This window comes from Heptranchias perlo, chromosome 9 (assembly GCF_035084215.1).
Source record: "Heptranchias perlo isolate sHepPer1 chromosome 9, sHepPer1.hap1, whole genome shotgun sequence".
Lineage (NCBI taxonomy): Eukaryota > Metazoa > Chordata > Chondrichthyes > Hexanchiformes > Hexanchidae > Heptranchias > Heptranchias perlo.
Window position 1 is genome coordinate 81,738,496 of NC_090333.1, and position 22,185 is coordinate 81,760,680.

A 22,185-nucleotide genomic window follows, 5' to 3' on the forward strand; every position below is an offset into this window, starting at 1 on the left:
CTATAGAACAGAGAGTGTTTGCACTGAATTAATTGAATCTACTATAGAACAGAGTGTTTGCACTGAAATAATTGAATCTCCTATAGATCAGAGAGTGCACTGAATTAATTGAATCTCCTATAGAACAGAGAGTATTTGCACTGAATTAATTGTATCTCCTATAGAACAGAGAGTGTTTGCACTGAAATAATTGTATCCCCTATAGAACAGAGAGTGTTTGCACTGAAATAATTGTATCCCCTATAGAACAGAGAGTATTTGCACTGAATTAATTGAATCTCCTATAGAACAGAGAGTGTTTGCACTGAATTAATTGAATCTCCTATAGAACAGAGTATTTGCATTGAAATAATTGTATCTCCTATAGATCAGAGAGTGCACTGAATTAATTGAATCTCCTATAGAACAGAGAGTATTTGCACTGAATTAATTGTATCTCCTATAGAACAGAGAGTGTTTGCACTGAAATAATTGTATCTCCTATAGAACAGAGAGTGTTTGCACTGAATTAATTGAATCTCCTATAGAACAGAGTGTCTGCATTGAATTAATTGTATCCCCTATAAAACAGAGTGTTTGCACTGAAATAATTGTATCCCCTATAAAACAAAGTGTTTGCACTGAATTAATTGAATCTCCTATAGAACAGAGTGTCTGCATTGAATTAATTGTATCTCCTATAGAACAGAGAGTGTTTGCACTGAATTAATTGAATCTCCGATAGAACAGAGAGTGTTTGCACTGAATTAATTGAATCTCCTATAGAACAGAGTGTTTGCACTGAAATAATTGAATCTCCTATAAAACAGAGAGTGTTTGCACTGAATTAATTGAATCTCCTATAGAACAGAGTGTTTGCACTGAAATAATTGTATCTCCTATAGATCAGAGAGTGCACTGAATTAATTGAATCTCCTATAGAACAGAGTGTTTGCACTGAAATAATTGAATCTCCTATAGAACAGAGTGTTTGCACTGAAATAATTGAATCTCCTATAAAACAGAGAGTGTTTGCACTGAATTAATTGAATCTCCTATAGAACAGAGAGTGTTTGCACTGAAATAATTGTATCTCCTATAGAACAGAGTGTTTGCACTGAAATAATTGTATCTCCTATAGATCAGAGAGTGCACTGAATTAATTGAATCTCCTATAGAACAGAGAGTGTTTGGACTGAAATAATTGTATCTCCTATGGAACAGAGTGTGTTTGCATTGAAATAATTGTATCTCCCATAGAACAGAGTGTTTGCACTGATATAATTGAATCTCATATAGAACAGAGTGTTTGCACTGAAATAATTGTATCTCCTATAGAACAGAGTGTTTTCACTGAAATAATTGTATCTCCTATAGAACAGAGAGTGTTTGCACTGAAATAATTGTATCTCCTATAGAACAGAGAGTGTTTGCACTGATATAATTGAATCTCATATAGAACAGAGAGTGTTTGCACTGAAATAATTGTATCTCCTATAGAACAGAGAGTGTTTGCATTGAAATAAATGCAGCTCCTATAGAACAAAGCGGCAGCACTGAAATAAATAACTTTTCCAAAGTTCTTTCCGACACCATGTCCCTGATGCCACCCTCTGTTCCTTTGCTATCACTGATGCTGAGTGCCTGAATCGGGATAGAGGTGCAGTAAGCAGCACTAACATCCCTTGCCTTGATGAGCATAACCATTCACCCCAACAAAAAGTTTGAAAGAAAATAAAAGCTTCCCCCCTGGTGTGACATCATCAAGTTCTTCCCCAGTGACATCATGAACGGGGAATGCTCACATCTCTGGAGCCCCGACTCTCCGTGTACCCTGTCTGTAACCAGGAGCTGGAAAGCAGGTTAGCGACAAAGGATGACTGACAGACATGGCAACTGGTAACTCAGCAGAATGTGCTTTCAAGAGGTTTTTTTTTGTTTGTTTATAACTGCTGCATTTATTTGTTGCCACCTGTACCATCCTATCTCTACCTTATGGTTATCTGAATGTTGTTGGTACATAACCCTCTCCACAACTATTGTTTCCCTTTTTGCTTTAGACCCCTACCCGTTGCAAACATAGCCACACGCATTGTCACCTAACTATATTCACCCTCAGTGGCAGGCCGTCCAAGAATGAACGAGGAGAAGCAGGGTTGAGAACTAAATTCAGCCAAGCATGCAGTACAAGCCCAGCTGCTATGGCACTTGGGTACCCTTCCAATTTGGTTGCAAGAGTACGTTTCAAGAACTTTTTCTTGCTGTGCATGACCTGACCAGTGAAGGGGGACAATGCAACACTCTGCCTACCTGACCTCATAATCATCACTATGTTGCGTCATTGACAATGTCAACTTAGCCTGCAGGAGTAACTAGCAACATCATGAATGCCTCTGTGTGATACTGGCCTGATAGAGAATCCAGCAACATGCTGAAAGTGAACATCATGGGCCCGGTGAAGATGAGCCTGGTGGATGTCAGTAAGATCTTCTCAATGCTCCAGCCCAGAAATCAAGATGACAACGTAGAAGTGAACCAAATCAACCAAGCCGTCTCCAGAAATGAGGACAAACTTTTGGCCGACCTTTTGTCCCAGGAGAGGTACTCTCAGTTTATCAATAGTCGAAGTGGCTGGGGTGTCCCGGGTACTCCACTCCGTTTGGCAGCCTCCAAAGGCCACCTGAGCTGTCTGGAGGTCCTCTTGAGCCATGGTGCCGAGGTGGACAGTTTGGACGTGAAAGCTCAAACCCCGTTGTTCACGGCTGTTAGCGGCAGGCACTTGCACTGTGTCCAAGCTCTGCTCAGGGCGGGGGCTAACCCAAATGGAAGTATCTACAACAACTGCTCACCTGTACTAACTGCTGCCAGAGAAGGGGATGCGGACATTTTGAAAGCCCTACTGGAGCATGGAGCTGAAGTCAACGTACGATCCAAGGTGCCAGAGTGGGCTTCCAATGCCTGTGCTTGTAGTGGCCCACTCTACCTTGCTTCAGTATACAGGCACTATGACTGCTTTCGGCTGCTCCTCCTGTACGGGGCAGACCCCGACTTCAACTGTACAGAGCAGAGACTCTTGGCCAGAATCAAACAACCAAAGACAGTCCTGGAGATGTGCCTCAGGTATGGCTGTGGGCCTCAGTACATCCAGCTTCTCATAGACTTTGGTGCAAACCTTTACCTACCAAGTCACACCCCGGTAAAAAATACACAACAGAACAAAGCAGCGGAACTTCTAGTCCGAGCCACAGGTAAGAGGCACAGTTATCAGCACTTATACATCAAAGGGATTTCTTAAATCAAAATCAATCCAGTTCTCCCAAAAGCCCTATTGGGTAAAGAAACTGTCATCCCTGTGAACTATTAAGATGTACAGAGCATCCCTGGTTTGTGTTGAGTTAACTGATCTCAGCACCTCTTCACACAAAGGGGAGTGGAAATCTGGAACTCTCTCCCCAAAAGACTGGATGCTGGGGGTCAATTAAAACTTTCAAAACTGAGATTGATGGATTTTTGTTAGGTAAGGGTATTAAGGGTTAAGGAACCAAGATAGAATTAAATTGCAGATCAGCTATGATCTAATTGAATGGCGGAACAAGATCAAGGGGCTGAATGGCCTCCTCCTGTTCCTACGTTCCTCAGCTGGGCAGCAATTGGGGTACAACACTTGACCGCAGTACCCTGGCTTAAGGAAGGAAAAAATCAGCCTGAGCTGTCCGCTCTCCAGTGACCAGCCACTGGAAAATGCATTTGTGTGGACACTTGGTGACTGTATCAGCCTCCGAAGACTCACTGTCTAAGCTCATGTAGAATGGCCAGTTGAGCGTCATATCTGAGCCCTGCTGGTGCCTGTCAAACCGTACCTCAGTAAGAGTCAGGAGAGCAGGGGAGAAAATCTGTTATAGATTTAAAGGAAGACGGGCAATTGTGCTCAGTCCCTGGTCTGTACTGAGCCAGTCAGTGAACTGTTATAATTAGCTTCAGTCAGAGAGGAAAAAGAAACACCTTCTGCTTCTGATCACCATCTAGTGACTCCTGTCGGAACTGCACGTTGCTGCATGTCAGATGATGCACCCACCAGAGCCGAATAACCTGTCAATACACAGACTAGATTTTCCTTTCAATTGACATTGCCACCAAACGTGTGGGAGGGGCTGGGCGGGTTTACGCCCATCTGGCCACTCAAGTGCTGACCTCATTGGATTTTCGAGGATCAGTTTAATTTAAGGCTTGCACCACAAATCCCGGCCAGAATGGAGATGACTGGGTAATTCCACCGTCAATCATGCCTGGAGGTCGCACTGCTGTAAGTGACTGGGATTGATTTTACACACATAATTTGTATTATGGAACTATCCTCTGCGTTTTGCTGGAGAAATAATCCTGCTTTTATAGGGAGACTTTGCTGTAGTTTCGGTCATGAGTTCTGTTTGCTGTAGTTCGTAGAGACTCTGTTTAAATAGACTCTGTTTAAATAGACTGTGTTGCTAAGTAAATAGACTATTTGCTGTTTAAATAGGCTCTGCTGTAAGTCTCACCGTGCCTCCAACTCATTGCCTGACACAGCGGTGTCAATACTTACTCTGTATGTTCTAGGTGGGCTCTAGGCAGTATTCCCGCCTCCAATTGGGAACTTGTCATGGGGGAGGGAGAGCCGGGGCACGGTGTGCTGATGCAGGATTTAATTGCCTGCAGCAGCTTAAAAGGCCAGGCATCAGCAAAAGAAGTTGCTTTCCCCTCCCCTCCCCCCCGCCCCCCCCCCCCCCAGGAAGCAGCATTAACCGTTCTGAAATGCCCGAGTTCAGGTGCAGGGCCCAGAGCCCCCCAGATTCTCTGACACTTCCATGGCAGTACTACTGAACCAAATTTGGGTGAATTGGCAGGGTTGGATTTGTCCTGCTTTTTATGGACAAGGCATACCTGGGCAATTGTCAGTTAGATGCCAGTGTTGTAGCTGTACTGGAACAGCTTGTCTAGAGGCGCAGCTAGTTCTGGAGCACAGGTCTTCAACACTACAGCTGGGATATTGTCCGGACCCATAGCCTTTGCTGTATCCAGTGCACTCAGCCGTTTCTCGATATCAAGTGGAGTGAATCGAATTTGGCTGAAGACTGGCTTCTGTGATGGTGCAGATCTCGGGAAAAGGATGAGATGGATCATCCACTCGGCACTTCTGGCTGGAGACAGTTGCGAACGCTTCAGCCTTGTCTTTTGCACTCAAATGCTGAGCTCTGCCATCATTGAGGATGGGGATGTTCATGGAGCCTCCTCCTCCAGTTAGTTGCGACAGGTAGATTGGTGAGGATCAGGTCATGTAGGTTACTCGCTTGTGTTGGTTCTCTCACCTCCCAGCCCAGTTTGGCACTTGTCCTTCAGGACTCGGCCAGCTCAGTCAGTAGTGGTGCTACCGAGCCACTCTTAGTGATGGACATTGAAATCCCCCACCCAGAGTACATTCTATGCCTTTGCTACCCTCAGTGTTTCCTCCCAGTGGTGTTCAACATGGAGGAGGACTGATTCATAAACTGAGGGAGGGCGGTGGGTGATAATCAGCAGGAGGTTTCCTTGCCCATGTTTGACCTGAAGCCATGAGATTTCATGGGATCTGGAGTCAATGTTGAGGACTCCCAGGGCCACTCCCACCCCGTTGTATCCCAATGGGTCCCCACCTCCGGTGGGTCTGTCCTGCCGGTGGGACAAGACATACCCAGGGATGGTGATGGAAGAGTCTGGGACATTGATTGAAAGGTATGATTCTGTGAGTATGGCTATATCAGGCCGTTGCTTGACTAGTCTGTGAGACAGCTCTCCCAACTTTGGCTCCAGTCCGCAGATGTTAGTGAGGAGGACTTTGTAGGTTTGGTTGGGCTGGGTGTGCCTTCTCCGCGTCCTGATTCGATGCCAAGCTCTCAGCCAAGTTGTCCACCTGGTTTGTTTCTTGTTTTTCTTTCTGGCAGTTTTGGTACCACTGAGTGTCTTGCTTAGGCCATTTCAGCTGGCAGTTTTGAGTCAACCATGTTGGTGTGGGACTGTGGTAGGGATGGCAGGTTTCTTTCCCGAAAGAATATTAATGGGCCAGTTGAGTTTTTACAACAATCCAACAGCTTCATGTTCACTTTCACTGGTATCAGCTTTTTATTTCTAGATTTTTTTAAACTGAATTCAAAATTCTCAAACTGCCATGGTGGGATTTGAACTCAAATTCTCTGGATTATTAGTCCAGTTCTCTGGGTTAATACTCCAGTAACATAACCAATATGCTACCAAATTGGCTTGCTCCAACAAACAATGCATTGGTGACTTGCTTGACGCATCTATGCACAGCTGATTGACTAATGTCATTGATACCCCCCCGCCCCCCCCAGTGACAGCCTGGAGTGACCACATAACATAACAATTCTGGGCAGTGGTGACCTTCACAGCCACTGGGAGTACAGTGCGTATGATGGAGGTGTGCTGTAGGTGAGGTTGCAGCATGTGGCACATCTCTTTGATGACTTCCCTTTTGAAGCATTGTTTGCGCAAGTGTTTCCGCTCCTGGACCAGCTAGATGTAGGAGCGGGTGGTCAGTATATTCTAGAGTAGGGTTACTGACAGGTGACCGTTTGCCTCACCAACCTGGTCTTCCTCCTCCCCCTCCAAGAATCACAGATGGAAATCCCATTCCAGCCTATTTGGAAAGGGGGGAGGCAAAAAATGGTACTCCCATAGCAGAAGGAGCAAAGTTGAGGCATTAGTGTGAAAAAAATAATAAAAAATTTGCCTACATTTTAATTTACCAACTGTGGCCGACCTTAAATATCCTTCAGCTTTATCTGGAGCACCTCACTCTGAGGTGCCTGTTTCGTACAGGCTCTGTTAGATCCAGCGTTATTGAGGCAGTAATAACAGAAAAGAGGACACGTCATGTCATTGCCACCTCATTTAAACATGCCCGCCTCGTTTAGATGGTCAAATGGGCAGGGATCCAGCAGGAAAGGTTGCCCATTTTCCTCCCCATTCCCATCCAAAAATCAGGCAGAACAAAGAGAAAATTCCTCCTTCCAATGCCTAGGGTCACCCATGAATAATGTCCACTTGGGAGAGGCAGCAGAGTCAGTGAGGTGAGTGGAATTCTACCCCTGCCTTGAGTCACAGCCTTCAGGAAAGAACAGGAGAAAACTGGGGAAGGAAAATGTTGCCAACACACAGAAAGAGTCTAGAGAGGTACATGAGGTTGGCAAGTCAGTAACTAGAAGGTATACATTCAAGATCACCACCAATACAACAAAGAAATAAGAACCTGCATTTGTATAGCACCTTTCACAACGTCCCAAAGTGCCTCACAGCCAATGAAGTACTTTTGAATGATCATCACTATTGTAATGTAAATCAATGTGTTGGCCAGTACACTGGGGATAACTCCCCTGCTCTTCTTTGAAATAGTGCCATGGGATCTTTTACATCCACCTGAGAGGACAGACAGGGCCTTGCTTTAATGTCTCATCCAAAAGTCAGCACCTCCAACAATGCAGCACTCCCTCAGTACTGCATGTATCAGCCAAGTTATAGGTTCAAGCCTCTGGAGTGGGACTTGAGCCCATGACCTTCTGACTCACAGGTGACCATGCTACCCACTGAGCCAAGTTGACACCTAAAGGGAGAGGTTAGTAGAATTTTTTTTACACAGAGAGTTGTTAGGACATGAAATGCCCGACCAGAGATAGTGGTGGGAGCAGCTTTTAAAAGGGAAGTGGATAAGTATTTGAAAAAGAAAAAAATTAAAAGGATAGGGGGGAAAAGGTAAGGAATGGGAATGAGTGGGTAGCTCTTTCAGAGAGGGAGCACAAGTGCAGTGAGCCAAGTGGCCTCCTTCGGTGCTGTAAAACTCTCTGATTCTATGTTGTGAGAAGTCACATGCTGACAGATTCCCGCCTGTAATCAGTAGTGATCCACATTCAAAATGGTGGTCAAGCCCTGGATAAGGGTGAAAGCCACTTCGTGCATTGGTGCAGGATGACTGAAGTTCCTCGTTCCCCATAACTTTCAATTGAAAGTGTGCATGGAATGAAACCCATTGCCTCCTTGAGATGCTTCAGTGAGTTTGTCCGGTAACTAAGCCATGCTGTGGACCCAGATTGGATCTCTGATCTCGGCCGGGTGGGCTGATCATAGGCAGGGCAGCAGCAGGAAACCTTACTGTTGACCCGTGCACTCCAGGGTTAGGGCAGGGCTGCCTGCTCCTGAGTACCATCCAGTGAGCCTGCTTGAAAGGTGCTCATGTATGGACCTCAAATGAGGCCAGGGTCAGGCTCAGCTGTGCATCCCTCCACAGCTGAATAGCCTGCCGACAGGCATCAGGCATGAAGAACAGCCAATTGGGCAACATTTACCCCCATAACTTTATCCCGACAAGGAGTCAGCTCACTCACAGGAAGGAGGGTGGGAATTGGCGGACGAGAGGAATTCACTGCTTGTGTGTCTACTTTGCTCCTTGAGGTCACAGCAAGCAGCGGTTTGAGAACAAGATTAGAGTGTGTTTTTGTACGGGATAAACGGGAGAAGGTAATCATTACTTGAGGGAGAGTGTATCGTTGGATTGGGTTGAAAATGGAACCATCAGAGAAATGGGGCAGCTCAGAGCGTTTAAACGCGAGCCTTTCCCTCTGGGAAATAGGTTCAAATCCAGCCTTGACTAATGGGGTGAAAGTCTCAGCTCTTTTCCACATGTAAAGGTCCTGTATGCCAGCTGTGGCTCAGTGGGTAGCACTCTCACCCCTGGTGTTAGTAGGTTGTGGGTTCAGGTCCCACTCCAGAGATTGGGCCTATAATCCAGGCTGATATTCCCAGTGCAGTACCGAGGGAGTGCTGCACTGTCGGAGGTGCCGTCTTTCAGATGAGATGTTAAACAGAGGCCCTGTCTGCCCTCTCAGGTGGATATAAAGAGATCCCAGGGCACTATTCAAAGTAAGAGCAGGGCAGTTCTCCCTGGTGTCCTGGCCAATATTTATCTCTCAACGACATCCTCTAAAACAGATTATCTGGTCATTTATCACACTGCTGTTGCTGTGTGCAAATTAGCTGCTGTGTTTCCCTACATGAGAACAGTGACAATACTTCAAAAGTACTTCATTGGCTATAAAGCACTTTGGGACTTCCTGAGGTTGTGAAAGGTGCTGTATAAATGCATGTTCTTTATATGAAATGAGCTTGGGACAGTATCACCTCATTCCTGCTGAGTACAGACCCACTGCATAATTGCACACCCGTTTAGGGTCTTATTAACCTAACGTCATTCCCCACCCACCCTGACGGGATCAGGTCGGCCGCCTGGCTCTATGTTCCATTGACTTGATCGGCGGGTTATGTTAAAATGACTTCCTCACACAGGTTAGCAAAAAAAAAAGTAACAATCAGACTCAGAAAGGCCACAGGATGGAATGGAGTGAGAAGAGTTCTAAATGTCACACTGGGGCAGAGTTACAGAGAAGGAGCCCTCCTGAGCTTGGGGGCACACTGTAGGGAAATTTACTCTATGGTTAACTTGGGTGTACCTGATCTGGGAGTGCTTGATGGTAACACTCTGAGCCTGAAACATACGAACAATGACGCACGGGAAATGACCCTCTGGTACAGCCAGCCTGTCCCACACAAATTGCGATGCCTTGTGTATCACAATGTATGCACTCCCCACTCCACCCGAAACCGTGTGATCTCCTGGGAGAGGCAAAAAAACAGATGAAAATTCAAACCAATTTGGGGGAATAAAATCTGGGAAATTTCTCTCCGACTCCTGCTCCCAGACAATCGAAATAAGGTCACTCTGGCCCTGATAATTCCTTGCAGTTCCTACCTTTTGTAAGAGGAGGGCGTAACGTTCCCTAGCACTGGTGTGCTTGAATTCAAAATGATGGCGCGATTTAGTGGCAGAGCGTGACAGAGCTCAAAGCCTCATGGAATAGTGCGACTCCCCAGACACCGAGTTCCCTATCTCAGCTGTGCTGTTGGGGCGTTTCTCACAAGGAAGAGGGAGGAATCAGGTCGAAAGTCAGCCCACGTTGTACCTGATGCACCTCCTCGTGGGAGTTACTGGGGTCTGGGATCATGCCGGTCGAATAATTAATTAAAGAAAGACTTGAATCAATGGGTAATGTCTTCTGCTGAAGTGCCAAGTAATCCTGAATGTTATAAAGGGAGATAAGTGTGTGTTTTGTCCTCACTCGCTGCCTCACTGTTTGGGGTGGGATTTCTGCGGGGGTTCCACGTAAATGGCATTTACTCCGTTTTTTTCCAGGGTTCCCGCAGGACTTTCGGGAGGAAACCCCCCACCCCCCCCCACCCCGTAGAAATTAAACCCCTTTATGTTTCAGAACTGAGACAGACTGGAAGCAGACATCTGTGTGGAACTTCCACCCACGCAGGAGCCCGTCCCAAAACACCATGAAGCTGCGTTCGGGGTAACATCACAAGCTTTAGTGGAGTGCTTTTAATGACTTGGAGGAGGCAGCTCTGGTGGAGGAGACTTATCATCAAAAAAAGGAAAGACTTGCATTTATATAACACCTTTCACATCCTCAGGACATCCTAAAGCACTTTGCAGACAATGCAAGTACTTTTGAAGTGTACTCACTGTTGTAATGTAGGAAACGCAGCAGCCAATTTGTGCACAGCAAGGTCCCACAAACAGCAATGTGATAATGACCAGATAATCTGTTTCTTCAGTGATGTTGGTTGAGGGATAAATATTGGCCAGGACACCAGGGAGAACTCCCCTGCTCTTCTTTGAAATAGTGCCATGGGATCTTTTATATCCACCTGAGAGGGCAGACGGGGCCTCGGTTTAACATCTCACCTGAAAGCTGGCACCTCTGAGAGTACAGATCTCCCTCAGTACTCCCTGGGAGTGTCAGCCTGGATTATGTGCTCAAGTCTCTGGAGTGGGGCTTAAACCCATGACCTTCTGACTCAGAGGCAAGCATGCTACCCACTGAGTCACAGGATGTGAAAGGTGAGGTTATGAGGTTAGCGTCCACTCAGCACCTATGTACCTGGGGGGGGGGGAGGTGCAGAAGTCGAGCGTGGCTGCTTTTAGAATTCATCGTGCGAGGAGGATTTTGTATATCGGCCGGGCCGATAAACTGACCAAAATTGAAGTAATGAACTTGGAGGAGGGGGGAATATATGGCTGCCTACGGAGACAGAGTGGGTTTTACAGCTAGTAGATTGTGAGGGAGCAGGGCTGAGGATCAGTGCCCTCACAAGCGGAGGGAGCGGATGGATCCCAGCTGGGAATAGGCCACGTGCGAAAACCAAAGCTGAGCTGGTGGGATGAGCTGAATAACAAGTAGATAGCTGGATGAGCCAGCAGAGGGGAGAGAGTAACAGTGAGATCTTGTGATGCTGGGCGCCTTGGGACATTTCACTACGTTAAAGGCACCGTATAAATGCAAGTTGTTGTTGCAACTGAGTGACATCATAAATAGGTGCCACCCCACCCTCATGATGTCACTGGGGTGGAAGTTCATTACAAAATGTCCGCTCCCAGCTGCCCCGAACCAAAAGCTCCAAACTACAAAAGGTGGCGATGAGAGAGGAGTGACGGAGACTGGTAATTGGATGGACGTCTCCCTTTAAAATTCTCATCCTTGTTTTCATATCCCTCCATGGCCTCACCCCTCTCTATCTCTGTAACCTCTCTGTAACCCTCCGAGATCTCTGTGCTCCTCCAATTCTGGCCTCTTGTGCATCCCCCCCCCCCACCTTTGGTCCACCATTGGTGGCTGTACCTTCAGCTGCCTAGGCCCAAAGTTCTGGAATTCCCTCCCTAAACCTCTCCGCCTCGCTACTTCTCGCCTCTTTTAAGATGCTTCTTAAAACCTACCCCTTTAAATCCTACCTTTTGGTCACCAATCCTAATGTCTTCTTATCTGGCTGAGCAGCAATTTTTGTCTGGTAACGCTCCTGTGAAGTGCCTTGGGACATTTTACTACATTAAAGGTGCTATATAAATGCAATTTATTGTTTGTATCATTTACAATGGATTCTCCTTCTAAAACAGTCTCTTTGGGCAGTTAGCAACGCACCACTTACCTATTACTGTATGTTTGGTTTCCAGCTCAGCCGAGATCCTTAATGTCATTGACCAGAATGGCCATCCGCAAGTACCTCAAACTAATAAGTGGCCTGCATTCCATTGATGAACTGGACATACCGCTAATCCTGAGGAACTACTTGAAGCACCAGACTTGACAGGAATACGGTGATTGTGTGGATCGTAGAAATAGTGCATACTCACTCACTCCCTCCCTCCCTCCCTCCCTCGCAGCTGAGAGAGGGGAGAGTCAAACCTACTGGCAGCAAGATTCCCCCCCCCCTTCCCCTTTGTACTCTTGCAGCTTCATTGTAATTGCCCCAACCGTCTGATTACAAGTAGAATTCCTTGAATCCACTCTATGTAGTAAGTTGTTCTGTAAGTTATAGTAAAAGAAGATGTTCAAAGAATGATGGATTCTCGACGCAAATTTCAAAACATCTTTAAAGAATGTATATACTAACTAGTAAATTGTCCGTGGCATTGCCCACGGTCAGTTGATGGATATGTTTTTTTTAAACACGAGATGGCGACAAAGTGGGAGAGAGACTTTGGAAACTCACTCCACGGTGCCACCTAATGGCCAGAAACTGCAACTACACTGTGACTGTTGACATAGCAAAAATTGAATGAGAAATGGTGACGCAGCAATTTACAATGGCAAATGTTAACAGAAAAGTGCCACCAAAAAATCGTGACAACAGGAAGTTTGCGAACAGGAGTTGTGTACCTTATGCAAGATTTTTAAAAAGTCAGGGTCTAGGGTACATTTCTAGGGTAATTGGGGAGCACTCAACACCAACAACAATAGTTGGCATTTATATAGCGTTTCTAAAGTAATAAAATGTCCCAAGACGCATCACAGGAGCGTTATCAAACAAAATATGACACCGAGCCACAAAAGGAGACATTAGAACAGGTGAGTTAGGTTTTAAGGAGCGTCTTAAAGGAGGGGAAAGCATTAGAGAGGCGGAAAAGGTTAGGGAGGGAATTCCAGAGCTTAGGACCCAGGCAGCTGAAGGCACGGCCATCATTGATGGAGCGATGGAAATCGGGGATGTGCATGAGGCCAGAATTAGAGGAGCGCAGAGATCTCTGTGGGTTGTAGGGCTGGAGGAGGTTACAGAGATAGGGAGGGATGAGGCCATGGAGAGATTTGAACACAAAGATGAGAATTTTAAAATGAAGATGTTCCCAGACTGGGAGCCAATGTAGGCCAGCGAGCACAGGGTGATGGGCGAATGGGACTTGGTGCGAATTAGGATACGGGCAGCAGAGTTTTAGATGAGCTGAAGTTTATGGAGGGAGGAAGATGGGTGGCCAGCCAGGAGAGCATTGGAATAGTCTAGTCTGGAGGTAACATGGATGAGGGTTTTAGCAGCATATGAGCTGAGGCAGGGGCAGAGACGGGCGATGTTACAGAGGTAACATATAATTGTTATTAATTTTGTTTCATTGTTTTCCTAATTAAATATTCTTATTGAATTATTGTTAATTTTGGTTTGTACCACACACCCCTCAGCTTTGCCCCTGATTCCATTTTTTCCTTTACAGCTCACTCAGACTGAACCAGGTTTGGTGTCCCACTCGTCTGAGCTGAGCTTCAGACTCCACCGTCATCCCACTAAAACCACCTGTTTCCTCTCCCAAAATATCATTGTCCTTAACTTCACTCTGACCACCGCTGAAAACTTCATCCATGGCCTTATCACCACCAAGCTCAGTTCCCCAATGCTTCCTTCGCCAGTATACAAATTCCAACTATTTGACAGCTCAGCCTCCAATCCCTCACTAACTCCTGCTCCTCTCAACATCACCGACCTGCCCAGCTTCCAATCCACCAACGCACTCATTTTAAAATGATAGGCCTTCTTTGCAAATCTCACCAGTCCTCAATCCTCCTGACCTCTCCAACCTCCTCCATCCCTCACCCACTCAACCTCTCCAACCTCCTCCATTCCTCACCCACTCAACCTCCTCAACCTCCTCCATCCCTCACCACACACTACCTCTCCAATCTCCTCCATCCCTCACCCACTCAACCTCCCCAACCTCCTCCATCCCTCACTCACTCAACCTCTCCAACCTTCTCCATCCCTCACCACAATCAACCTCCTCAACCTCCTCCATCCCTCACCACACACTACCTCTCCAATCTCCTCCATTCCTCACCCACTCAACCTCCTCAACCTCCTCCATCCCTCACCACACACTACCTCTCCAATCTCCTCCATCCCTCACCCACTCAACCTCCCCAACTTCCTCCATCCCTCACTCACTCAACCTCTCCAACCTTCTCCATCCCTCACCACAATCAACCTCTCCAACCTCCTCGGGCTAGGCCCCAGCTCTTACCCTCTGCACTTCTCAGTTTGGACCGCTGTATTCTGACCCACCCCCCACCGTTCTGATGAAGGGGACACACCCAAAATGTCCTAACCTGCCCTTACTCTTTACACATGCTGGCTGACCTGTTGTGTGTTTCTGGCACTTGTTGTTTTTATTTTCAGTACTTCCTTCATGATTTGGGTAAAAACAAATACAGGAAGGGACAGAGTTTGACAAAGGTAATAGGGCATCAGAGACTAAAGTCACATCAGGGAAAAGTAGTAAAAAAGTTAAAATTAAAGGCGCTATATCTGAATGCATGAAGCATTCCTAACAAGATAGATGAATCAATGGCATAAATAGAGATAAATGGGATTGATCTAGTAGCCATTACAGAGACGTGGTTGCAGGTTGACCAAGGTTGGGAACTAAATATTCCAGGATACTTGACTTTTAGAAAAGATAAGCAAAATGGAAAAGGGTGGGGGTGGGGGGTAGCCCTGATAATAAAGGATGAGATAACAGCAGCAGTGAGAAAGGATCTTAACTCAGAAAATCAGGGTGTAGAATCAGTCTGGGTGGAGCTAAGAGATAACAAGGGGCAGAAAACACTGGTGGGAGTAGTTTATAGGCCCCCTAATAGTAGTTATAATGTTAGACAGAATATTAATCAGGAAATTAGAGGAGATTGTAACAAGGGTAATGCAATAATCGTGGGGGACTTTAATCCTCATATAAACTGGGCAAAGCAAATTGGTAAAAGTAGTTTGGAGAACGAGTTCATGGAATGCATTCATAAGAACATAAGAAATAGGAGCAGGAGTGGGCCAAACAGTCCCTGGAGCCTGCTCCGCCATTCAATAAGATCATGGCTGATCTTCGACCTCAACTCCACTTTCCCGCCCGATCGCCATATCCCTTGATTCCCTTAGAGTCCATCTATCTATCTCAGACTTGAATATACTCAACGACTCAGCATCTGCAGCCCTCTAGGGTAGAGAATTCCAAAGATTCACAACCCTCTGAGTGAAGAAATTCCTCCTCATCTCAGTCCTAAATGGCCGAACCCTTATTCTGAGATTATACCCCCTAGTTCTAGACTCTCCAGCAAGGGGAAACAACCTCTCAGCATCTACCCTGTCAACCCCCTCAGAATCTTATATGTTTCAATGAGATCACCTCTCATCCTTCTAAACTCCAGAGAGTATAGGTCCATTCTACTCAATGTCTCCTCATAGGACAACCCTCTCATTCCAGGAATCAATCTAGTGAACCTTTGTTGCACCGCCTCTAAGGCAAGTTTATCCTTCCTTAGATAAGGAAACCAAAACTGTAAACAGTACTCCAGGTGTGGTCTCACCAAAGCCCTGTATAATTGTAGTAAGACTTCCTTACAATAAAGGCCAACATGCCATTTTCTTTCCTAATTGTTTGCTGTACCTGCCTGCTAACATTTTGTGTTTCTTGTATGAGGACACCCAGATCTCTCTGAACACCAACATTTAATAGTTTCTCACCATTTAAGAAAAATTCTTCCTACCAAAAGTGAATAACCTCCCATTTCCCCACATTATACTCCATCTGCCACCTTCTTGCCCACTCATTTAATCTGTCTATATCCCTTTGCAGACTCTTTGTGTCCTCCTCACGGCTTACTTTCCCACCTAGCTTTGTATCGTCAGCAAACTTGGATACATTACACTCAGTCCCTTCATCTAAGTCATTAATATAGATTGTAAATAGCTGAGGCCCAAGCACTGATCCTTGCGGCACTCCACCAATTACAACCTGCCAACCCGAAAATGCCCCGTTTATTCCTACTCTCTGTTTTCTGTCCATTTACCAATCCTCTATCTGTGCTAATATATTACCCCCAACCCCATGAGTCCTTATCTTGCGTAACAACCTTATCGAATGCCTTTTGAAAATCCAAATATATTACGTCCACTGGTTCCCCTTTATCTACCCTTCTAGTTACATCCTCAAAAAACTCTAATAAATTTATCAAAGACAATTTCTCTTTCATAAAACCATGTTGACTCTGCCTAATCATATTATGATTTTCTAAGTGCCCTGTTACCATTTCTTTAATAATGAATTCCAGCATTTTCCCGACGACTGATGTCAGGCTAACTGACCTGTAGTTCCCTGTTTTCTCTCTCTCTCCCTTCTTGAATAGCGGGGTTACATTTGCTACCTTCCAATCCACTGGGATCATTCTAGAATCTAGGGAACTTTGGAAGATCATAACCAATGCATCCACTATCTCTGCAGCCACCTCTTTTAAAACCCTAGGATGTAGGCCATCAGGTCCAGGGGATTTATCAGCTTTTAGTCCCATTAATTTCTCCAGTACTTTTTCTCTACTGATATTAATTACTTTAAGTTCCTCACTCTCATTAGCCCCTTGGTTCCCCACTATTTTGGGTATGCTTTTTGTGTCTACTACTGTGAAGACAGATACAAAATATTTGTTTAACGTCTCTGCCATTTCCTGATTCCCCATTATAATTTCTCCTGTCTCGGCCTCTGAGGGACCAACGTTTACTTTTGCTACTCTCTTCCTTTTTACATACTTGTAGAAGCTCTTACAATCTGTTTTTATATTTCTTGCTAGTTTACTTTCATATTCTATTTTCTCCCTTTTTATCAATTTTTTGGTCATCCTTTGCTGGTTTCTGAAACTTTCCCAATCCTCAGGCTTATTACTCTTCTTGGCAACATTATAGGCCTCTTCTTTTAATCTAATACTATCCTTAACTTCTTTAGTTAGCCACAGATGAATCACTTTTCCCATGGAGTTTTTATGTCTCAATGGAATGTATATTCGTTGAGAATATTGAAATATTTCTTTAAATGTTTGCCATTGCTTATGTACTGTTTTACCTTTTAATCTAATTTCCCAATCTACCTGAGCCATCTCGCCCCTCATACCTATGGAATTGGCTTTATTTAAGTTTAAGATTCTAGTTTCGATCTTAAGTATGTCACTCTCAAACTCAATGTGAAATTCTATTATATTATGATGACTCTTCATCAGAGGATCCTTTACTGTGAGATTACTAATCAACCCAATCTCATTGCATAATACAAGATCTAAAATAGCCTGTTCCCTGGTTGGTTCCATGACGTATTGTACTAGGAAACTGTCTCGAATACATTCCATGAACTGGTCCTCCAGACTGCCGTTGCCAATTTGATTTGTCCAGTCTATATGAAGATTAAAGTCTCCCACGATTTGTTACAAGCACCTATTATTTCTTGATTAATACTATGTCCAATGGTGCAGCTACTGTTAGGGGGCCTATAAACTGCCCCTTGTAATTTCTTATCTCCACCGATACTGATTCTACCTCCTGATCTTCTGAGCCAAGATCCTTTCTCATCACTGTCCTTATGTCATCCTTTATTATCAGGGCTACACCCCCCCCCCACAACTCCTCCACTCCTTTTCCATTCTGCCTGTCTTCTCGAAGTGTCAAGTACCCTGGAATATTTAGTTCCCAACCTTGGTCACCACGTCTCTGTAATGGCTATTAGACCAAACCCATTTATCTCTATTTGATCCACTAATTCATCTATCTTGTTACGAATGCTCTGTTCATTCAGATAAAGAGCCTTTAAAGTTAACTTTTTACTATTTTTCCCTGCTTTGACCTTATTTGCTGATGCACTATTACCATTAATCTCTCTGTCGCTTCCTGCCACACTCTGCTTAGCTGTATCCAAATCACTACACTGCTCCATGGCCTTGACTTTTCTCATTTGATTTCTAAATTTCTCCTCACCTGACCCCTCCCCTCCTCACCTTTATAGTTTAAAACCCTATCTACAGCCCTAATTATTCGATTCACCAGGACGCTGGTCTCAGACCGGTTTAAGTGAAGCCAGTCCCGTTGGAACTGCTCCCTCTTTCCCCAGTATTGGTGCCAACGCCCTGTGAATTGAAACCCCTGTCTCCCACACCACACTTTGAGCCACGCATTTAACTCTCTGATCTGTTTGACCCTGTGCCAATTTACACATGACAGTTTTCGAGACAGTTTTCTAGACCAATATGTTGAGGAAACAACTAGGGAACAGATCATTTTAGATCTAGTATTGTGTAATGAGACAGGATTAATTAGTAATCTTATAGTTAAGGATCCTCTGGGGAAGAGTGATCATAATATGATAGAATTTCATGTTGAGTTTGAGAGTGATGTAGTTAAGTCCGAAATTAGGGTCTTAAATTTAAACAAAGCCAATTATGTAGGTAAGAGGGGGGAGTTGGCTAAGATAGATTGGGAAATTAAATTAAAAGATATGATGGTAGATAAGCAATGGCGAACATTGAAAGAAATAATTCATAATTCCCAACGAATATACATTCCATTGAGGAATAAAAAACTCCACAGGAAAAGTGGTCCAACCGTGGCTAACTAAAGAAGTTAAGGACAGTATTAGACTAAAAGAGGAGACTTATAATGTTGCCAAAAAGTGTAGTAAGCCTGAGGATTGAAAGGGTTTTAGAAATCAGCAAAGGATGACCAAGAAAATGATAAAGAGGGAGAAAAAACAATATGAGAGTAAACTACCAAGAAAAATAAAAACAGATTGTGAGAGCTTCTACAGTATGTAAAAAGTATGTAAAAAGGAAGAGATTAGCGAAAGTGAATGTGGGTCCCTTAGAGGCTGAGATAGGAGAAATTATAATGGGGAATAAGGAAATGACAGAGACGTTAAACAAATATTTTGTATCTGTCTTCGCAGTAGAAGACACAAAAAACATACCAGAAATCGTGGGGAACTAAGGGGCTAAAGTGAGGAATTTAAATTAATTAAGGTTAGTAAAGAAAAAGTATTTGAGAAATTATTGGGACTAAAAGCCAACAAATCCCCTGGACCTGATAGCCTACTTCCTAGGGTTCTAAAAGAGGTGGCTGCAGAGATAGTGGATGCATTGGTTTTGATCTTCCAGAATTCCGTAGATTCTAGAACGCTCCCCATGGATTGGAAGGGAGCAAATGTAACACTGCTATTCAAGAAAGGAGGGAGAGAAAAAACAGGGAACTAGAATCATAGAAAGGTTACAGCAAGGAAGGAGGCCATTCGGCCCATCGAGTCCACGCCGGCTCTATGCACGAGCAATCCAGCTAGTCCCACTCCCCCGCCCTTTCCCCGTTGCCCTGCACATTTTTTCCCTTCAAGTACTTATCCAGTTCCCCTTTGAAGGTCATGATTGAATCTGCCTCCACCACCCCCTAGGGCAGTGCATTCCAGATCCTAACCATTCGCTGTGTAAAAAAGTTTTTCCTCATGTCACCTTTGGTTCTTTTGCCAATCACCTTAAATCTATGCCCTCTGGTCCTTGACCCTTCCGCCAATGGGAACAGTTTCTCTCTATCTACTCTGTCTAGACCCTTCATGACTTTGAATACCTCTATCAAATCTCCTCGCAACCGTCTCTGTTCCAAGGAGAACAACCCCAGCTTCTCCAGTCTATCCACGTAACTGAAGTCCCTCATTCCTGGAATCATTCCAGTAAATCTTTTCTGCACCCTCTCTAAGGCCTTCACATCTTTCCTAAAGTGCAGTGCCCAGAACTGGACACAATACTGCACTTGTGGTTCATCATGACTTCCATACTTTTGTACTCTGTGCCTCTATTTATAAAGCCTAGGATCCTGTTTGCTTTTTTAACCACTTTCTCAACCTGCCCTGCCTCCTTCAATGATTTGTGCACATATACCCCCAAATCTCCCTGTTCCTGTACCCCTTTTAGATTTGTGCCCTCTAGATTATATAACTATAACTATATGCTATAGGCCAGTTAGCCTGACATCAGTAGTCAAGAAAATTCTTGAATCTATTATTAAGGACGTAGTAACAGGGCACTTAGAAAATCATAATATGATTAGGCAGAGTCAAAGCAGTTTTATAAAAGGGAAATCATGTTTGACAAATCTATTAGAGTTGTTTGAGGATGTAACTAGCAGGGTAGATAATGGGGAACCAGTAGATGTAGTATATTTGGATTTTCAAAGGCATTCAATAAGGTGCCACATAAAAGGTTGTTACGCAAGGTTAGGGCTCATGGGATTGGGGGTAATATAATAGCATAGATTGAGGATTGGTAAATGGACAGAAAACAGAGAGTAGGAATAAACGAGTCATTCTCAGGTTGGCAGGCTGTAACTAGTGGGGTACCGCAAGGATCAGTGCTTGGGCCTCAGCTATTTACAATCTATATTAATGACTTAGATGAAGGGACCGAGTGTAATGTATCCAGGTTTGCTGACGATACAAAGCTAGGTGGGAAAGTAAACTGTGAGGAGGACACAAAGAGTCTGCAAAGGGATATATAGACAGGTTAAATGAGTGGGCAAGAAGGTGGCAGATGGAGTATAATGTGGGGAAATATGAAATTATCCACTTTGGTAGGAAGAATAGAAAAACAGATAGGGCTCTGGTGAGACCTCACCTGGAGTACTGTGTACAGTTTTGGTCTCCTTATCTAAGGAAGGATATATTTGCCTTAGAGGCTGTGCAATGAAGGCTCATTAGATTGATTCCTGGGATGAAAGGGTTATCCCATGAGGAGAGATTGAGTAGAATGGGCCTATATTCTCTGGAGTTTAGAAGAATGAGAGGTGATCTCATTGAAATGTATAAAATTCTTAGAAGGCTTGACAGGGTAGATGCTGAGAGGCTGTTTCCCCTGGTTGGAGTGTCATAGTCTCAGGATAAGGGGTCAGCCATTTAAGACTGAGAAAAGGAGGTTGTGAATCTTTGGAATTCTCTACCCCAGAGGGCTGCGGATGCTCAGTCATTGAGTATATTCAAGACTGAGATCGATAGATTTTTGGACACTAAGTGAATCTAGGGGTATGGGGATCGGGCAGGAAAGTGGAGCTGAGGTCGAAGATCAGCCATGATCTTATTGAATGGCGGAGCAGGCTCCAGGGACTGTTTGGCCCACTCCTGCTCCTATTTCTTATGTTCTTCTGTTCCTTTCGCTCCTGTGGAGGGCCTTGGGACATTTTCCTATGTTGAGGGTGCTCTATAAATGCAAGTTGTTGTTGAATCATTTCGCTATCCAGTGACCCCTCCCGGAAAGAGAGCATGTGCATTGAGTGAGAGCAGCAGCAGGCCCAACTGTGATGTCCTCCGTGGTTGAGCACTTTGCTGACACTGGCTCACAGATGAAGAATCGCCACTTGGTCGTGGCACTGGAGAGCAGCCAACAGCAGCGGGACCCAACGCCAGCCCAAGTCCACAGCACAGGGGAGGGAATTAGGGAACAGAAAGCCGGCATGAATTGGTGGAATGTCAGAATAAACCTTCTCACTCTTCCGCATCGTGCTCCTCCTCACCTTTCTCCCGCTCTCTTCCCATTCTCCCTTTCCATCTCTCCTTCCTCTTTTCTGCCTTTCTGTTTATCCCTCGCTGTCTCTCCTGTTTCATCCCCATTTCTCCTCCCTGTCTCTCCATCAGCCTCTCTCTTTCCCATCTCTCACCTTGTCTCCTTTGTCCCTCTTTCTTCTTCCTCTCTCTTCTTCCTCAGTCTCTCCCTCTCTCTTCCCCCCCTGATCTCTCCCTCTCTCTTCCCCTCTCAGTCTCTTCACCCATCAGTCTCTCCCTCTCTCTTCCCCCCTCAGTCTCTCCCTCTCTCTTCCCCTCTCAGTCTCTTCACCCATCAGTCTCTCCCTCTCTCTTCCCCTCTCAGTCTCTCCCTCTCTCTTCCCCCCTCAGTCTCTCCCTCTCTCTTCCCCCCTCAGTCTCTCCCTCTCTCTTCCCCCCTCAGTCTCTCCCTCTCTCTTCCCCCCTCA

General features: G+C 45.0%; 1 protein-coding gene across 1 annotated transcript; it reads left to right on the forward strand.

Moving 5' to 3' along the window:
* Window positions 1–2,416: 2,416 nt before the first annotated feature.
* Window positions 2,417–12,204, forward strand: LOC137325069 (ankyrin repeat and SOCS box protein 12-like). Its single transcript, XM_067989764.1, has 2 exons — window positions 2,417–3,227; window positions 12,071–12,204. The coding sequence occupies exons 1-2, from the start codon at window positions 2,426–2,428 to the stop codon at window positions 12,202–12,204; spliced, it is 936 nt and encodes a 311-aa protein (XP_067845865.1). The 5' UTR covers window positions 2,417–2,425.
* Window positions 12,205–22,185: the final 9,981 nt, after the last annotated feature.

Excerpts from the sequence above, each read along its gene's own strand:
- LOC137325069 (XM_067989764.1), top strand. The coding sequence starts at position 2,426 with ATGGGCCCGGTGAAGATGAGCCTGGTGGATGTCAGTAAGATCTTCTCA. Across the intron at positions 3,228-12,070 it reads ACTTCTAGTCCGAGCCACAG|CTCAGCCGAGATCCTTAATG; the intron begins GTAAGAGGCACA and ends TTTGGTTTCCAG.